Here is a 19,297-nt window from a genome sequence, read left to right as displayed (position 1 = left end):
CTATTTATAGATAATATCATGCATTCTAGTCTCTCTTTATACCCTATGGAATCGTTCTGCACGTTAAATGGGTGCAAATACTGTGTGAAAATTGCTACTTTTGGGGGAATGATATTGCTATGTATAAACAGGAAAATGGAAAAATGCTACATGCAAGCGAAAATGTAAACAAAGAAAATTTTAGATGTTCCTGAACACTTTTTCACAAAAATCAAAGATACGTTTTACATATTTTCTCTAAAGCAAATCAGCAGAAAAAGCTGAAATCATAGCAATGATTCTTTTACAACCGTGTTTCTGGTTTTAGATTTTTAATTCAACATTTCTTTTGGACATGTACACAGCTGCTATTAGTTTGTTTCCTCATGTGCCAAATATAGGACAATTTAATTCTTCCGAAAAAGACACATATCACCTAAATATAAATGCATCTCAGGAGTTTTTAGTGATTTGGATAAAGATTCGTTGTTAAGTTTTCTTGTGTACTGATACATTCTAACTGAGTTTTGATATTTTTACATAATTCATAGAGTTGGGAAGGTGTATTCGGGTTTAGTTAATTAATTAATTAAGTTTCATCTATTTCATCTCTTACAGTAAACTTATTGTTTTATTATATAACTAATTTATTATTAATAAAGCTAACTACATCACTTATGAATTGTGATAAAGTATGCCACATGATATTTCTGATTACACATCCAAGATAATAATGCTCTATATTTTCTTTACTACTCGGAGGGGTTAAATGTAATTATCGCACTCACAATATACCATAAGACTTAAATGAATTTTTATGCTGACTGGTATGCTGGTTATGTTTTCTATTATGCAAGAATGTCTGTCGATACTGTAACATAGTAATGAGATTCCTGTGGATGACAACATTTGAAATCGATAGGAGGCACACAATGCCCTCACTCCACTGCACTGTGTAGTCTAAATCTTTAAATCTCAGGAACACAACAGAACCACCTCTGCATGACGTTGCCGTCGCCTGCTGCACCCTACCCTGCTAGTGTGGGGCGTGACCCGTCACTCGTGTTCCACTCTCTCTGGTTGAATGTGGTATATGTGCTCAACAGCTGCACACACATGCTCAGCGGACTGAACACAAGTGCTCAAAGGTGTGCATCTGTGTCACATAATACATGTCATATATACTACCGACAGAAAATAAGGGAACAAAGAAATTGAATGTAGATGACTTTGACTGTGACAGGGTCCGTTATCGTGGCGTATCTCCCAAACGCAACATCCAATGACAATGGAATTTCGCATAATGCATGCCCAGCACGTGCTACACGTGCATACAGAAGTTAACTCCTGTAAATGTACTGGAGAAGTTGCAATCACTAATGCAATAGAGATTGACACTTACTGACAGAAATGTCTCCGAGGCAGTATCTCGGTGAAGCAACAAAATGGAGAATTGTGGGGATGATGGGGGGGGGGGGGGGGGAGGACATCATTATGTGAAGTTGCCCGGCAGATGAGTAAATCAAAAAGTGTAATTTCACGCCTGTGGGATAAGTACCGTCAAACGGGTGGGGTTGCAACGAGACCTGGGCGTGGTAGACCAAAATCAACGACACCACGACAGGATCGTCTCATTACGTTAATTGCTCTACGCGATAGGTTTAAATCGGCCCCTGCCATCAATAGAGAATTCCGCACACTCACTGGAAGACGCATTTCAACCTCAACCGTTAAAAACCGATTCTATCAAGCGCGTCTGAAAGCAAGACGGCCTTTTAAGGGTGTCACCCTTTCAGCTCACCATAAGCGCCAAAGATTGGCATGGGCTAGGCAGCATCAGGGACGGGCTATGCGCCACTGGCGTTACACCATGTTCTCTGATGAGTCAAGGTTTTGCCTACGATTCACAGATGGCAGAAAACGTTGTTGTCGTCGGAGCGGGGAGCGATATGCCAGAGCAGCAATTCTTGACCATGATCGATATGGGGCTGGTATTGTCATGGTGTGGGGTGGGATTACACATGACAGACGATCGGATTTGGTCATCATTAACGGAGCCATGACTGGTCAGCGATACGTTGACCAAATATTACGTCCTGTTGTGGCTCCATTGGCTAGAGTAATTTTGTATTCCAAGATGATAATGCCAGACCACATCGGGCCCGAATTGTCTCCGCTTATCTCCCACAAGAAGGTATCCAGACACTGGACTGGCCCTCTAAGTCCCCAGACCTGTCCCCAATTGAACATCTTGGTCGAAGGGTGTACGCCAGGAACCCAGGACCCGCCAACCTAGCCCAGCTTGGTGCAGCTGTCCAAGAGGAATTGCGGGCAATACCACGGGCAACCATCCGGAAATTGATCAACAGCATGCCATCAAGGTGCCGTGAATGTGTTGCCCAACATGGTGGACACACCAGATATTGAACTTGACGCCTAAAATTGATTTAGTGGATATTTAAAGCAGTTTCAAATTCGCTATTATTTCATTCGTTCCCTTATTTCTTGTCGGTAGTATATTATCGCATCTCTTAGTCGATTTGTGGTGAGGTTAGGGCATAACTGAAAGATCGTTTTCTTTGCCTTGTCATTAATTTTAATTACGACGTAATTATCTCATATTCTCCCTAATTATATTTGTGTTATACTCTAAAGTTTCAGATAAAACTGCCTAAAATATAAGGCATGTAACGTATATTCCCCACTCTACCTGATGCAACGAACATTGCTGGGTGACCAGTTGCATTTACTATCAGTGTCTGTCTGGATTGTGATCTAGTTGAGTTGAGTTGTGTTGAGTTGAGTTGAATTGAGTTGACCTTTACGTCACCTCGGCATTATTCCAGCCATATAAGGAGACGAGTCTGCATTCATACAGATTTTAAGTACAATGTCCAAATGGATCTTATGGTAAAAACATTTATTATGTACGCACATTTTCCTGGCTATTTGATTGGTCCAGAGGCGGTCACGTGACCGTCGACAGAAAAGCATATTGACTCCAACCCAGGTCCGACCAATATTCGTATTGACTTGAGTTACTAAAAATAGATTTTGAGAGACCCGGATGAGGACTTCCCTATGATTCAACCAATGAGATAGCTTTGCTTGACGGAATTCCCGTTACGCTTCATTCGTAACGCTGAGATGACAGAAAGTAAACAAACTCGTTTTGCGGAACTTTCGGATTCTGAAAAAAAGATTATTTTGGAAAATGTTGAAGCCAAAAACACAAAGAAGGCCACTTCAACGGCGATACGTGTTTTAAGGGAATACCTGAGCCAAAAGGGCAAAACTATCGAATTTGAAAATCTCACCCCTGAAGATCTTGACGCTATTTTATCAGAGTTTTACCTAGAAGCAAGGACCGAAAAAGGAGAAAAATACAAGAAATCAACGCTCATGGCCTACAGACATGGAATACAGAGGTACATCGAAAAAACAAGACCTGACATTGACATAATACGAGGCGCAGATTTCAAGACATCAAGCAAGACTTTCAAGGCGATGGGAAAAGAATTGAAGCGCACTGGATTCGGCGAAGTAAATCATCATGCCCCCATAGCCGACGCAGATCTGATTAAACTGTACGACTACGTTTGCAGTGATGACAGTCCCGTATTTCTACAATACAAGGTGAATAGACAAATACAAAAATCGTTATGTAATCAAAATGTTTTTGATGCACTACACTTCAATGTATTTACAATTTTAATGAGTATCAATATTGATCAATCATGATTCTATAAATCCATTAATTAGACCTAATATTTGACGATCAGGTGTTCCTGGATATAATGCTTCACTTTGGAAGGAGAGGGAGAGAGAACCTGGCAGCACTAAGGGTAACAGACCTAGCGGTTACCACGGACGCTGAGGGAGACATGTTTGTTTACATGTGCACGGACGAACAGACTAAGAACCATCAAGATGACGGAGACCGTGCTAGAGGGAGGATGTATGAGAAGAAAGGTATGCAATTTTATTGAACACATTATTTTGAATGTAAGCCAATATGATTGTAAACACTGAAAGGATACATACCACAGTTACAACAAATGACGCTGGCGAGGCAACCGTGACTACAAATATCAAGGGACGTCACTCTCATTCAATTTCCTTCGGCTGTTTTAAGTTTTGATAAAAGCTTGCTCAAAGGTTCAAATCCATAAAATGTTACATTATTATGCACTTTTATTCAAACAATACGAATATTGGTCGGACCTGGGTTGGAGTCAATATGCTTTTCTGTCGACGGTCACGTGACCGCCTCTGGACCAATCAAATAGCCAGGAAAATGTGCGTACATAATAATATACTTCGTCCTCGGTCAATATTGCTTTTCGCGGGTCCATAAAAACAGGTATTGACCTCATCACCAGTCTATAATTGTATATTATCATCCATAACTGTGTTTTACAGGAGATATCGCTTGTGTGAGATCACACGATATCTCCTAGGAGATATCATATGGATAGTAGATTTTGCACAATGACCTGACAATGCCTTGACGTCATGAACTTGATGACGTCACAATGATATCACATCGCTTCATTGCAAATCTAAAGGCAGTGCTGTGTTCAGAGATGTTCATTTTTCATTGAAAACTAATTAGGAATGACTTTGGATGATAAATAGAATCACAGCCGCGTGTCTACTGATATCAATTATATCAACACTCGTTGATAAAGGTAAAAATATCCTTGGCAATCCTCGGATATTTGTTACTTTATCAACTTGTGTTGATATATATTGATATCAGTAGACACATGGGTGAAATTCTCGATATATGTATTACATTATTATTTAAAAACATAAAAAGCCATAGCCAAATTCAACAGCAAGCAATTCGTTATTATGTAATCTAGGCACGTGTAACCGAAGGTAGGTTTGAATAGTGACATCTATCTTGATGGTGACAGAAGTATCTGACGTCAGTATATATTTGGATAGATACCAAAATGGCTGATTTTGCTAATGTGTACCTTGCTATTGATCTAAATACGTGTTACCAACAACATATATTGGGATAATGGCCAAGGTAGTTGCTACCGTCAACATCTATTTTGATTGTGACGGTATAAACTATCTTGGCCATTATCCAAATATATACTTTGGGTCGGTAAGACACAAAGCACACATAACCAGGTGATAACGAATAGTGTTTATTTCCTCAAGAGAGTTCACAGAGATAGTATTGCAGTTATAAGCATTGCAGCAGACATTAAACAGCGTATGCTTGCAAGGGGTGGTGGGTTAGCCCAATGGTTAAAGCGTTCTCTCGTTACGCCTAACACACGGATTTGATTTCCCATATGGGTGCAATGTGTGGAGCCCATTTCTTGTTTCCCCTGCCGTGATATTTGCTGGAACATTGCAAAAAGCGGCGTATAGGGTAACTCACTCACTCACTCACACCATGCTAGCAGTCTTGACAAAATATGAAGGCAGCCGTTACTCTGCACCTCAGTTTGTGCTACATGTAAGCCTGGGTTAACATGACCCTGATATCCCACCCCGAGTTCACCCATCAGGACATGAATAGAGCACATTACCGGCAAGATCAGTAACATAACAACACGTACACAACAACTGACAATGAACAGTACCAATATGTTTTGAAATAAACTCATGTACTATAAATAGTATCTAACTGGGGCTTGTTTGGTTAACGTGACATTCGCCAAGTGTTATTGGCACGTCAAGCAGATAATAAGACAATCGAGTATTCAAACAGGTCTAATTTTAGCTTGCAGTTGAGCCGCTTCTAGAATGGACGATTTCATACCCCTGTTGACTGTTGACTGTCTTTTATCGCACGTGCATGGGCGAAAGCTTTGGTTGCGTTCAGGCCTATGTTTTGGAAACGGTTTGCATCACCTTCAATCTTGTACATTTCATTAATTTTATGATTCGTTTTCGACTTTCCACGTTTTGTAAATTCATCCAGTCAGTGTAGCATCGGAATGAAAACTGTTAATCTCAACGTCAACACACTTAATGACGCTTAATCATGTATATAGGTTAATGACTAAGGCCTAGGCGATCCTTCAATAACGAAGCTGAGTATAAGATCCATATTTTGCAGTTTCTCTCAATATCTTCTTGATAAACACACGTCCACGTCATATTGTCCAGTTAAATCTCGAGACATATACTGTATCGCAGCGTACCGCAATGCAATGCGATGTACTCCGCTCCACTCCACTCCACTCCACTCTACTCGAAACAGCCCCAGACACTGACATTTCCCTTTACAACTATATCCAGTGATTATCCCACTTTCAGACCACTCTATTGGGTGACATTGCAAGATGGTTACAAGCAGTTAGTGCGGTCTGGTGATGACACATTCAGTCTACACGACACTACACTATTCACATGCACATGTCACACCATGACGTTACGCTCTCTTACAACACAATATTAATATATCATCAACGATAAAAACTTTATTTTGATTATTCACTGAAAAATATTCACTGGTGAAATGTATAATGAATGGATCATGCAAAGGGCAAACTTGCCTCAACCTTTCACGAAACATCTCAATGTCACAACGTTCTCACCTTTTTTTCTCTTTCTTTCTCTCTCTCTCTCTCTCTCTCTCACACACACACACGGACGCACGCACACAGAGACTGACAGACTTTCGTGTACACACACTCTGGCACGCACACGCACACGCACACGCACACGCACACGCACACGCATACGCACAATGGCATGTGAAACCTCAGGACTGTCACACCCGTCTCAACGCACTATCAAGTCAAATCTTATGAACGTCACACACCGACACATTACGTTATGCGGAACAGAGATTATATGACGTACAAACGACAGATCAGTCCTCTCAGTGTCTGTTCTCTCAATGCGGGTGTCAATACTAATGACGTCGTTTATAAAAGCAGAACAATCATCATCATCATCATCATCATCACTGCAACTGTCGATGTAAGGAGCTGTGGTGATGGACGGGTGACGTCATTGGTCTCGCAAGGACACGTGGGCACCTTCCTCAGTGTTATGCGGCCATCCAGACCTGCTGTGAGGGGGGAGAAGCTCTTGGCGTACTCGATAAACACATCGCCGTCGACATCCCCTGCAAAAATTGTCACACATATTATAGTTCACAAGTTGTTAGGAATGAGCAATCCAGTGCGTTCTAAAGATCAGTTCTCTCTGACAAACCAACGTTGTGTGAAGAGTGATTTAGCTTTTACTTTTACGCCTCTTTAAGCAATATTCCAGCAATATCTCGGAGGGGACGCCAGAAATGGGATTCACACATGGTACAAAAGTGGGTGGGAATTTGAACCCAAATCGAGCGGACGCTTTCCCCTCTAAGTTACCTCACCGCCCCGATCATCAAGAAAAAATGACTCGAAGCACTGACGGAACAGTGTTTGGAAAGGATGGAGAATGATTCTCTATGGGTGATTTTCTTATTGTAGCGCCACTGATTCCTTCTTGTATCGTGTCATGTCGGTGTGTCCTTTGGCAAACCACAACGATAACATATTCCTATGCCTACTAGTATCACAACTGACTCTGTGTTCCCTGGCACACTTACCAAGCAGGTGATGTTTGATCTTGTTTTTGTTGATGACGTCATATCCGTCCCCGCCATTGGCAATGAAAGATGGCATGATGATCTTATATATCTCGGAGTCATTCAGATCCACGTACTGGGGCACGGAACAGTTGGTGCATCTGACTTTGACCTCTATTACCCTTTGACCTACAGGCATCGCCATGTCGTAGACAATTTTCATACCTGGTAGGAAGTAGAGCAGAGAAAAACAATATTGTTTACAGGCAACGATAACTTGTCGTGTCCTATAATGCTTGATCATGGGAGATTATTTCTAACGATGCTTAAAGTGATACATTCCGTGTCAAAACATGTTGACTTGTGTGTCGAAATTAGGACAACAATGACTGACAGTGTCGTGCTTTTCACTACATGAGTGAGTGAGTGAGGTGTACGCCAATTTCATCACTATAATGTATGTTAAACACGTTTGTAATGCCTTCGCCATATCGCCCTGTGGGAGGAATGTCTAGATATTGTCTAATAATGCTGTAAGGACTGATAACTGATATTCGATATTCACCCACCCCCACCCACCCCCACCCCCACATCCTTGGGTTTAAACACAAAATACCTACACACCCGACACCCCTTATATCAGGTATTAGTCAATAACATGGTCTTCATGAGGAAACACGTGCCTGACACCTGGATAAACCCTCCAAACAGGTTGCCAGTCTTCACCCACTTGGACGCAGTGAACTCCAGCGTCTCCCGGACATGTCTCCCCAGAAGCTCCACGATGTCCACGGTGTTCCGGAACGGCAGAACGGTCAGGATGTCGCCAATGGTGACGTCACCTGGAAATACCATCAATAGAACAATACCTTTATATTCCAAATCTGTCCTTATAGATTACAGTTTCTAAAAGTCAAATGAAAACTGACGAAACCGAAACGAGAGACCAAAAAAATACGCTTCGAGGACGGAATACCAGGTGGTCTGCATTTATGGTACTCTGACACGTGAAGGTCCCGGGGTAAAATAGGCCTTCAGCAACCCATGCTTGCCGTTGACTGTGTTTGTCGTAAGAGGCGACTAACGGGATCAGCTGGTCAGGCTCGCTGAATTGGCTGACACATGTCATCGGTTCCCAGTTGCACAGATCGATACTTATGTTGTTGATCACTGGATTGTCTGGTCCAGACTCGATTATTTACAGGCCGTCGCCATACAGCTGCAATATTGCTGAGAAAGACGTAAAACAAAACTCACTCACTCACCCATGGTACTCTGAGAGTGAGTTAATATTTAATTAACGCCACATCGGCAATATTGCAGCCATATCGTGATAGTACTGAGAAACTGTAAGGCATGGGATATGTAACTGTAGGAAATAATCATGTAATATTGTATAAATGTATAAAATATTATGTAGCTCGGAGATTACCTGTCTGGAGCGGATCATAATTTGCGGGAAGACTTTGACGTTAGAATTACCTTTCTGTATCGACGCGCGGATGCCGCCCCCGTTCATGAAGGCGATGGCCACGTGGTTCCATTCCATAGAGTCGCTGTGCTTCAGGTTCTGATGAACCATGCCATCAGCAATCAGGTTACCTAGGAAACAGGGGTAGGTGCAGAAACAACTCAATTTAGAGGCGTCGATCCAGCATGGAAAATTGGTACGGATAAAGATGGAGAAAGTTTGTAGATGAGATTGTTTCCTAGATGAATACATATACTCGACCTGATTGTGATGATGAGAAACAACACAATCGATAACTTCCAGGGTAAACATAGAGAATACTACACTCGGTCTCATAACATACGATTGTCCTTATTCTGGTATCTGGTATTCTGGTATCCAAGCGAAAACTAGGTCTGATACCATAGGACGGTCACGAGTTTCGTATAATTCGTATGTAGTGGGACCGAGTGAGGTATTTTATTTATTACCCACGTTTTACATGTGTAATGCGTGTGGATAAAGAATGAGAAAGTTTGTGGATGAGACTGTTTCCAAGATGAATACATACACTCCAACTGTCTTGGTTCACTGACTCTTTATTGAACATCTGACAAAATAGCTTATTTTTGTGTTTTGTTATGGTTTCAAACGGAAACCAGTTTCAGAGAGAAGTTGCGGAAGAATGTTGTACTCTTTTAGCATGACGTCACACTATAATGATGTCACGACGCATGTCAGTTGTCATCGCTTCGAACAACCTCGCACAGTAAACTACTCCGTAGCACCCATTTTCTTGGTTTCCAGTTGCTTCACTCAGCTAACATCTTTGATCGAAACACTGCGGTTATGTATTTCGAAGGATATAATGCCCCAGTTCGACTCAAAATTAAACACAGACACGGCAAAGTTCACAATTACAATGTTTTTATTCCCACAATGCATTTAAGTTGTAGAATGAATGAACTCACTTATTTGTTATGAATGGGAAAGTAGTTCCGTCACAAGTGACGTAAATGAGAGGTCATCGGTTATCCAATCAAGTCGTTAGAATATCAGGGCAAGTCATTACGACACAGGTCAACGCGATACGACACTCGCGTAACGTACGAGATTAGTATGCAACTATTCATAGGTTGATCACGTGGGTAATAATGAAGAAATACACTTCGCTCTACCACCATGTATAGTGCAATAAGAAGTCTTAGAAGTTACGATAAATCTCCACTATACCCTGAATGCATGTATTTTATTACCTCCCTTTTTTTGGCTCTTCATCCAATCACAACTCACTTTCGCTGTTTAAAGTATCTAACCGATTAAACTTGGCAACACACCTGATGCAGAAGGACTTCTTGCATGCATTTTTTTAAAATTTCAGACCTGTCAATATGTCAGTATGATTTCCTCCCAAACCTGAGATGCTATGCGAGCAAACCTTCGCGGCTGCGAGCGCTATCTTTGTTGACACTGGCAAGATCACTGGCTTAGCCAACTGGCTGCTGTGAAAATGCGGAGCCTGCCAAGGGAGTAATAATATCCTCGAGCCGTAGATGCACAGTTGAGATTTATCGTAACGTATTTTATCGACAATAGAGAAACAGTTACCATGGAAGTATCTACTGTAGATTGTATATGTTTGAACTTACCCAAATTACACTCTTCGACTCTACAAAAGGTCCGGTCCCCTTCAAGCAGAACTTGGCTTCTCGCTACTACTGTGCCTGACTCGTTGGCCACGCCATCTTTGTATGGCTGCATCAGCTCCAAGGTCATCTCATCTAGAACCCGTGAAGGTCTGGGTTAGCACTGATCTTCAGCAACCCATTCTTGTCGTAAGAGGCGACTACCGCTATCGGCTGGTCAGGCTCGCTGACTTGGTTTACACATGTCATCGTATCCCAAAATTGTAGAGCGATACTCATGTTGTTGATCACTGGACTGTCTGGTCCAGACTCGATTATTTGCAGACCACCGCCATACAGCCGGAGTATTCATGAATGCGGCGTAAAACTTAAACTCATTCATTCATGTAGAAAACAAACGGGTTTTTCTTTGGTCTCTTCCATAACGTTGTATATTGGAGTGCATGCATGTTTTATTGAAAAACACCCATAAGAATCTCAGTCATCCCAAGTGTGCGACTGTAAAAAAATGTACAAACCTTGCGCTGTGTTGTTGTCCAGAAGTATTGGATTACCTCCCCATGACGTGATGACTCCTTCCGGGTCAAAGGTCACTTGCAGATCGCCAAGATACTTCCCGTAGGCGTAGTCCTGCACCACAAGCACCTTGGCCCCTCCCGACTGGGTGACCACGTGGGGATACTCTCCTACCGGTTTCTCATTGGACGGGTGTTTGCCTACAAGGGCAGTTCATGACACGTTTGACTTGGAATGGCAATACAGAAGCAAGTACAACATGACTGAAATAGTCAGATAGACATTTTAATGATGAACATTCAACAATGACTGATATACAACAAAGAGTTCCTATTTGAGTGCCGTTCGATTATATCATGTGCGTCCTGTGTTAAACACGTGGTAGAAGAAGGCCCATTAAGGGATTTCAGAAATGCAGAAATGGGCGTCACACATCACAGGAAGGGGTTCTCTGATGGTTGTACAACAATGTTGTATTCATGTGGGTGCGGACCTGGTAACGTCTAAGGACTTACACCACTCCATCAACCCATGTCCACATCAACCCATGTCCATATCTGCCCATGTCCATATCAACTCATGTCCATATCTGCCCATGTCCATATCAACTCATGTCCATATCAACCCATGTCCATATCAACTCATGTCCATATCTGCCCATGTCCATTTCAACTCATGTCCATATCAACCCATGTCCATATCTGCCCATGTCCATATCAACCCATGTCCATATCTGCCCATGTCCAGATCAGCCCATGTCCATATCAACTCATGTCCATATCAACTCATGTCCATATCAACCCATGTCCATGTCCATATCTGCCCATGTCCATATCAACTCATGTCCATATCAACCCATGTCCATATCAGCCCATGTCCATATCAACCCATGTCCATATCTGCCCATGTCCATATCAACTCATGTCCATATCAACCCATGTCCATACAGCCCATGTCCATATCAACTGCCATGTCCATATCAGCCCATGTCCATATCAACCCATGTCCATATCTGCCCATGTCCATATCAACTCATGTCCATATCTGCTCATGTCCATATCAACCCATGTCCATATCAACCCATGTCCATATCAGCCCATGTCCATATCAACCCATGTCCATATCAGCCCATGTCCATATCTGCCCATGTCCATATCTGCCCATGTCCATATCTGCTCATGTCCATATCAACTCATGTCCATATCAACCCATGTCCATATCAACCCATGTCAATATCAGCCCATATCCATATCAGCCCATGTCCATATCAACTCATGTCCATATCAACCCATGTCCATATCAACTCATGTCCATATCAACCCATGTCCATATCTGCCCATGTCCATATCTGCCCATGTCCATATCAACTCATGCCCATCTTAATACAGTTAGAATTCTACAATGTAAATAAATTGGGGTAATCTGGTGTGCATGAGTGGAAATAGGTGAGCCTGTTTTGTGGACTCATGATGTTGTATGCATCACGGACCGTGGTGTGGATGTCGTCGTTGGTGATGTTGTTTCTCTAGATGTAGGAACTCCCCCTACTGTCTGCTCAAGTACTGTAAGATATGCCCTCCAATGTGTGTGTGTGTGTGTGTGTGTGTGTGTGTGTGTGTGTGTGTGTGTGTGTGTGTGTGTGTGTGTGTGTGTGTGATATTATACGTGCGCTTGCCTCACCTGTGTACAGGAATGTATTTGTGTGACCTCCAACCACCACATCCAGGTTAGTAACCTCTGCTGCTATTCTCTGGTCAATATCGAAGCCCGAGTGACCAACGGCAATGATCTTGTTAATACCCTGTGACGTCAGGATGTTAACCTCTCTCTGGACTGCTGCCACCTCATCTTCAAATCTTAAATTTGGCCCTGAAAAAATTCTTCGGTTGTTATATGAACTAGAGAGTGAGTGAGTTGATGTTTACGCCGCTTTCAGGAATATTCCAGCAATATCACGGCGGGGAAACAGAAATGGGCTACACACATGTGGGAATCGAACCTGGGTCTTCAGCGTGACGAGCGAACGCTTTAACCGACAGGCTACTCCATCGATCTTAAGACAGAAACTAATAATACATCTCAATAGGCCAAAGAGACCATTCCTCGTTATAAAGCTGTATTTAGACTGATTTTGTTATATAGTGAGATTGACGGTGCTGTCAGCTGTGTCTTTATATTCCATGGAACTGTTACCTGGTGAAGAGATGAACGGCGACTCTGTCGTTGTGTATCCGACGACCCCGATACGTTCTCCCCCTACCGTCAATACCGTGTGTTTCACCAGCGTCTGATTCACAAACGGCTCACGTGAGGCGTCAATGTTGGCGCTGGCTATGGTGAAGTTGACGTCGTTGAGGAAGGGTATCAGTCCCTCGATGCCAAGGTCAAACTCGTGGTTTCCTAGAGCCTGCGAGATTGACAAAGAAAAATAATTATCAGTAGGAACATTTCAGAAATGTACTGTCAAAGAAAATATTCCCCACAGCGGGAAAGAACATTTTTGATCCTACGATACACTGGGAAACGTCGATGTCACGAAAATGTAGTAAATCTTTGTGTAAGTCAAAGGAAGAAGGGGAACTGGGTGAGTTGTATGAGACGGTGAGCTAGATGAAAGGAAGATTTGGATCTATGGGTAACCTGGAGTGGAGGGTGAGGTGAATAATGGACGAGCCAGATGATAGGGTGAGTTGGATGATTGAGTGTGTTATTTGAGAGAATGATTTCGATCATTTGGTAAGTTAGATGAAAGGGCGAGTTGAATGAGTGGATGAGATAGATGAGAGGATGAGTTGCATCAGTGCATGAGCTAGATGATAGGAAGATTTGGATCTATGGGTAAGTTGGAGGAGAGGGTGAGTCAGATGATTGGGTAAGTTAGTTGAAAGGAAGATTTGGATCTGTGGGCTGTTTGATTAAGTGTCTGTTGGTCACGCAATGCAATGTCAGCTAATTCCGACTGATGCAGAATATTTCCAGTATGTGAAACCAACCATCCATTTTGTAAATTTTGGCTATGTTTTAGTTGCAGGTATGATTATTTATCCTTTGGACATTTTCGGAACATTTATGTTCCTCCTTTCATTAAAGGTTGCATGAAGAGAAATTAGTTCAATATTTGGTCCACTTTTTCTACAACCTGCACAATGACTCTGCGTTATTTGATAAGAAACGGCGCACATATGTTGTGGTTTGCACTGAGTGAGTACGTGAGTGAGTGAGTGAGTTTAGTTTTAAGCCGCACTCATCAATATTCCACCTATATAGCGCCGGTCTGTAAATAATCGAGTCTGGATCAGACAATCCAATGGTTAACCGCATGAGCATCGATCTGCTCAAGGGGGAACCGGTGACATGTGTCAACCAAGTCAACGAGCCTGACCACCCGATCCGTTAGTCGGCTCTTGCGATAAGCATAGTCGCTTTTTTATGGCAAGCATGGGTTGCTGAAGGCCTGTTCTACTCCGGGACCTTCACGGGTCGGTATGCATTGACAATAAATAGCTTTGGGTGCTAGCGTTGTTGTATATTGTGTAAATAGTTTTTCGTCCCTAAAGTCTTAGCAAAAATATGCGAATGAGAAACCATAATCAAACAATAAGGAGCGAATCTGGGGTGCCCAGTTATGTTTACCACTTTCATCCGTTGACTTAATGGGTGAGTTTAGTTTTACACAAGCATTATATTGCACTGGTACAGATACATATACTGACACATATGGGAAAGTATTGTCCAATACCTAAGAGCACGTATTTTACTACTTACACACATATTACAAGGACAGCGTTTCTCCAAGCACTGCCTTATTTGAAGCATATTTACCAATCGGAGAACACCTTTTGAATGTGACTGTGCTATTCTAATCCTATTCTAATAATATTTGGGCAATCTTATGTCAAATATATTACAACAAGTTTTGACGAGACATGTGGAGTTTTTCCTTTCATGAAGAAATATTAGTTCCATATTTGGTCCACTTTTTCTACAACCTGCACAATGTGCGTTATTCGATAAGAAACTGCGCACATATTTAGTGGTTTGCATTGACAATAAATAGTTTTGGGTGCTAACGTTGTACATTATGTAAATAGTTTTTCACCCCTAAACCCCAATCAAACAATAAAAAGCGAATTTTGGGAACCGAGTTATTCTCACCACTTTCATACGTTGACTTAATGAGTTTAGTGTTACACCGCACTCACCTATATCAGTGAGTGAGTTTAGTGTTACACCGCACTCACCAATATCAGTGAGTGAGTGAGTGAGTTTAGTTTTACTCCGCTCTCAGCAATATTCCAGCTATATGGCGGAGGTCTGTAAATAATCCAGTGGTCAACCGCATGAGCGTCCATCTGCTCAAGTGGGAACCGATGACATGTGTCAACCAAGTCAGCGAGCCTGACCACCCGATCCTGTTAGTCGCCTCTTACGACAAGCAGAGTCGCCTTTCATGGCAAGCGTGGGTTGCTGAAGGCCTATTCTACCCCGGCCCTTCACGGGTCTCAGCAATATCAATAGACCTAAGCATTATATAGCACTGATACAGATATCTAGATGGACACATATCTTAAAGTTTTATTCAGTACTTAACAGCTGGTATTCTACAACTTACAAACATCAAACATATTACATCGACCGGTTTCTCCAAGCACTGCCTTATTTGAAGCATATTTACCAATCGAAAGAAACTTTTAAAGTAAGTGGTTTGAACTTTTACAATGTCACTGTGGTATTCTAATCCCCATATCTCAACTGCATATAATAATACTGGGGCTATTATTGAGTCAAATATATTACATACAGTTTTGAAATACATATGTGTAGTTTTTCTAAACAGACTGAAAATAGAATGTAATGTTTTACTTGCTTGAGACGTTAATACTTTACAAGCCATTGACCAATATTTGGCAATATTTCAGCAAAACCAGGACGGTGGACACCAGAAATGGGTTTCACGCATTTTACCAATGTGGGGAATCGAACCCGGGTCTTTTGTGTGAGGAGCGATAGCTTTAACCACTGGTCAATTTTGAACTCATGTACGAGGAAGGTCGGCAATATTGCACATAAAATTATAAATATGAAACTTATTATACTTACAAAGTATGTGGGAGATGTTCATTGATTTTGTACATAACATGCAGGGGGCTCTTACTCTGTACATATATTCTAGTGGTCGGGCGAGGGGAGGGGAGGGTGGGGTAGGGTGGTGTCTATCACATTGCACATGCTTCTCCATATACATAATCACCACCACCCTAGCCATAACTAATGCACTGCCCCTACACTGATCGAAAAGTCGGCGTGACCCAAGTCTGTGCACGCAGGTAGCATATTTGACAGACAACTCTGTCAGTGTTGACAGACACTCTGTTAGCCACTGTAGCCACCCATGAGGAGATTAGAGGAGAGGAGAACTCAATCACGAAATTACACAATAACAGTGAAGGGACATATTTGGATGACAAACTGATTTTTTCTAGTTTCAACATATAGGAACATACACATTCGAATTAATTGCTGGAAACTGGGAGATGAAAGTAATGCTGACCACGGATAGTATCCTGTTATAATTAGGCGTTTCTATAGACTATCGTTTCAAAGCGCCCTTGCCTATCTCAGTTTTCAAAACAGCTGTGTTTCGCCTTAATAACCATTTCCTCGTTCCTCGTTCCTACCCTCTCCGTAACCTCTAATAATATACATGAGACGGTCATGAATCAAATTGTGTAGTCAGGCGTAGTTAGACACTTATTGATAAAACATTGAAGTGTAAGAATGTTAAAAGACACATTGTGTGGTCACGCACCTTATAGACAGACTATTGACGTGCAATAATGTTAACAAACCATGGTTTAGTCAGGCACCTATCAAACATTTCCCGGTGAGGAAATAATTAGGAAAGCCATGAAAAATGTTAATAACATATCAGCAAGTGGGAACCCACTACACCATTCAAACACAATGTGTATTGTTAACAACACACTTAGCAAAACAAACACGTAAAGTCCAAATTCAGGAAGTAGTTGAGTTGAATCAACCATGCTTGAACAAAGGATTGTACTCACACTGGAGTGATGACATCATGTAAGTATTCTTGTTGGGGCTTTCGCAATCTGAAGGTTTCCGTTTAGCCTTCGGCGTCAGCCAATAGGTGAAGAGTTCAGATTTTAAAGTCAGGACAAATGTCTTAGCCTGAGGCGTAATATTTCTGAGTGTAAAGGTGTCTCTTGTGTCCTGTTATTGTATGCGTATTCCCGTAAAGTAAATAGCGGAATATCGTCATTGTATCCAGCACTCGTTCATCACTGGATACTGCACGTTCCCTTCATGTACGTACCTCAGATCGACAATTGTTTGCTACACGTTCCTCTCATTCATGTCTCACAGTTCGGCAATTATGTCTTGCACGTTCCCTTCATTTATGCATCACAGTTCGGCAATAGTTTTCTGCACGTTCCTTAATTGTGGCTATCAAGCTTCGACCATTGTATGATGTACACGCACTTTTCTTTCACTGATTTTTCATTGCAAATATCATGTCAACGGCTTGCATTATATACATTACTGCCAATGAATGTAACGGGTTGTTTTTATTGAGTCCAGCACATTCCTGTCATTGAATAATAATAATAATATCTGTCATTTTATGGAGCACATTCACGGTAAAAAGTAACGGGTGTCATCATGCATAAGGCATTTTCTTATATGGAGCTGGCTGTCATCACTGTACCCATACAGTTGTTGTATTTTGTATGTAGAGAAATGTGGTGATTAAAACAGACATGCTCTATTGGCAGCCATAGTTACTAATCGTCATTTACGATAGCTACCCAACATTTGATAAATAACTTACCGCATGGGACCCTTGACTGAGTGACATTCAGTGACGTCACAGTGCGAGGTTTTAAAACTAACAAGGATATCAGACAGCAAAATATTAATGACATCATCGAGGCGCTACAATGGTGTCACACTGACGCATGGAAATATACTTATTATGATGTCACAATACACTATACTCACCATGACGTCGCAATATTACATGTCCATACATCACCATAACGTCACAATATAACAGGTCCGTACACTCACCATGACATCATACTGCAGCAGGTTCATGAATCTGGCAACAACGGCACCACGGTACTTATAGAACCACAACGTCCCAGAGAACTCGTCTCCTGCAGACAGGAGGATGGTGTTGGGATGAAGGGCACGCTGTTCTCGGACTTTGGTCACCAGTCGCGCTGTCCCACCGAAACATTTCCCCTCTGCCACATCGTCGGCCGGACACTGACCACTGTACTTGTTGGTCTGCTCGAATCGGGCGTGGATGTCGTTGGTGTGGAGGATGGTGAGGTTGAAACCGACGACCACAGGCAGAGAGACGACGTAGAGTAAAAGGGGACACAACGAACGGCTCATGGTAGCCTCTTCCAGAGGGATTATTCGACTACCCCGTGCGGTACTCAGTAGTAAACTGGGGCACCTTCGTGACCACAACCAGTCGGTGCGCGTATCCGGGTCACCTAGAAGAACATACAATGTTCTCACCAGGATTGTGTGTCTGGCAGTTATGAGTTACGTGTCTAACTAAGGTAAGGATGAATCAAACACGTCGCTGTTACGTGCCACGCCTTCAGATTATTGTAAAGGACCAATGAGATCAGTCCATACTGCCCATCCGTGGTACAGTGTAAACACTTATCCCACCCATGTTTATGTTGTAAATCGTTAATATCGGCAATAGAACGACATTTACTACAGAATTTATGACGCCCTCTATCCAAGCAACATGTACGGTATTCGAGCAAGTCAAACACATGTGCGTTATGACTAACCAAACGTTCGCCTAAGAGCTTTAAAAATCCTCTTCAGTCTTATATTTCACACCTTACTAGTTTACATACCAAAAGCAGTTAAACCATATTCGTCCAATTATCACATGGAAGAAAACTCAGACAAACACACCTTTGCCCATCTTTGATTTGTTAAGCTTTTTTCTCGAAGTAATAACAGGTTCTACCTTATATAGTCATCCTTTATGTCGAACCTCTGATAACTCGAAGTATTTGTCTTGGTCGTTTCACCTTTGGCACAATGTTGTTTGACTGTTAATGTAACAATATAATTACCATATATTTAATT

The 19,297-nt window shown here is 42.0% G+C and overlaps 2 protein-coding genes across 2 annotated transcripts; one reads left to right on the top strand and one right to left on the bottom strand.

The window, feature by feature from the left end:
- The first annotated feature begins 3,126 nt into the window (after positions 1-3,126).
- On the top strand, positions 3,127-4,439 carry LOC137287962 (uncharacterized). Its single transcript, XM_067820328.1, has 3 exons — positions 3,127-3,615; positions 3,762-3,951; positions 4,402-4,439. Exons 1-3 carry the CDS (start codon positions 3,127-3,129, stop codon positions 4,437-4,439), a joined length of 717 nt encoding a protein of 238 aa, XP_067676429.1.
- A 692-nt stretch (positions 4,440-5,131) lies between these two features.
- Positions 5,132-18,786, bottom strand: LOC137287326 (snake venom 5'-nucleotidase-like). The gene is made up of 9 exons (XM_067819571.1): positions 18,242-18,786; positions 13,340-13,553; positions 12,827-13,015; positions 11,149-11,346; positions 10,634-10,765; positions 9,017-9,136; positions 8,218-8,376; positions 7,556-7,759; positions 5,132-7,084 (listed from the first exon to the last, which is right to left on the bottom strand). Exons 1-9 carry the CDS (start codon positions 18,572-18,574, stop codon positions 6,882-6,884), a joined length of 1,752 nt encoding a protein of 583 aa, XP_067675672.1. The 5' UTR covers positions 18,575-18,786; the 3' UTR covers positions 5,132-6,881.
- Between the last annotated feature and the right edge of the window lie 511 nt (positions 18,787-19,297).

The sequence above is a fragment of the Haliotis asinina genome, chromosome 6 (assembly GCF_037392515.1).
Source record: "Haliotis asinina isolate JCU_RB_2024 chromosome 6, JCU_Hal_asi_v2, whole genome shotgun sequence".
In the NCBI taxonomy this organism is placed as follows: Eukaryota; Metazoa; Mollusca; class Gastropoda; order Lepetellida; family Haliotidae; genus Haliotis; species Haliotis asinina.
Note: the sequence above shows the minus strand (reverse complement) of the source record. Positions and strands in the feature narration are given on the sequence as shown.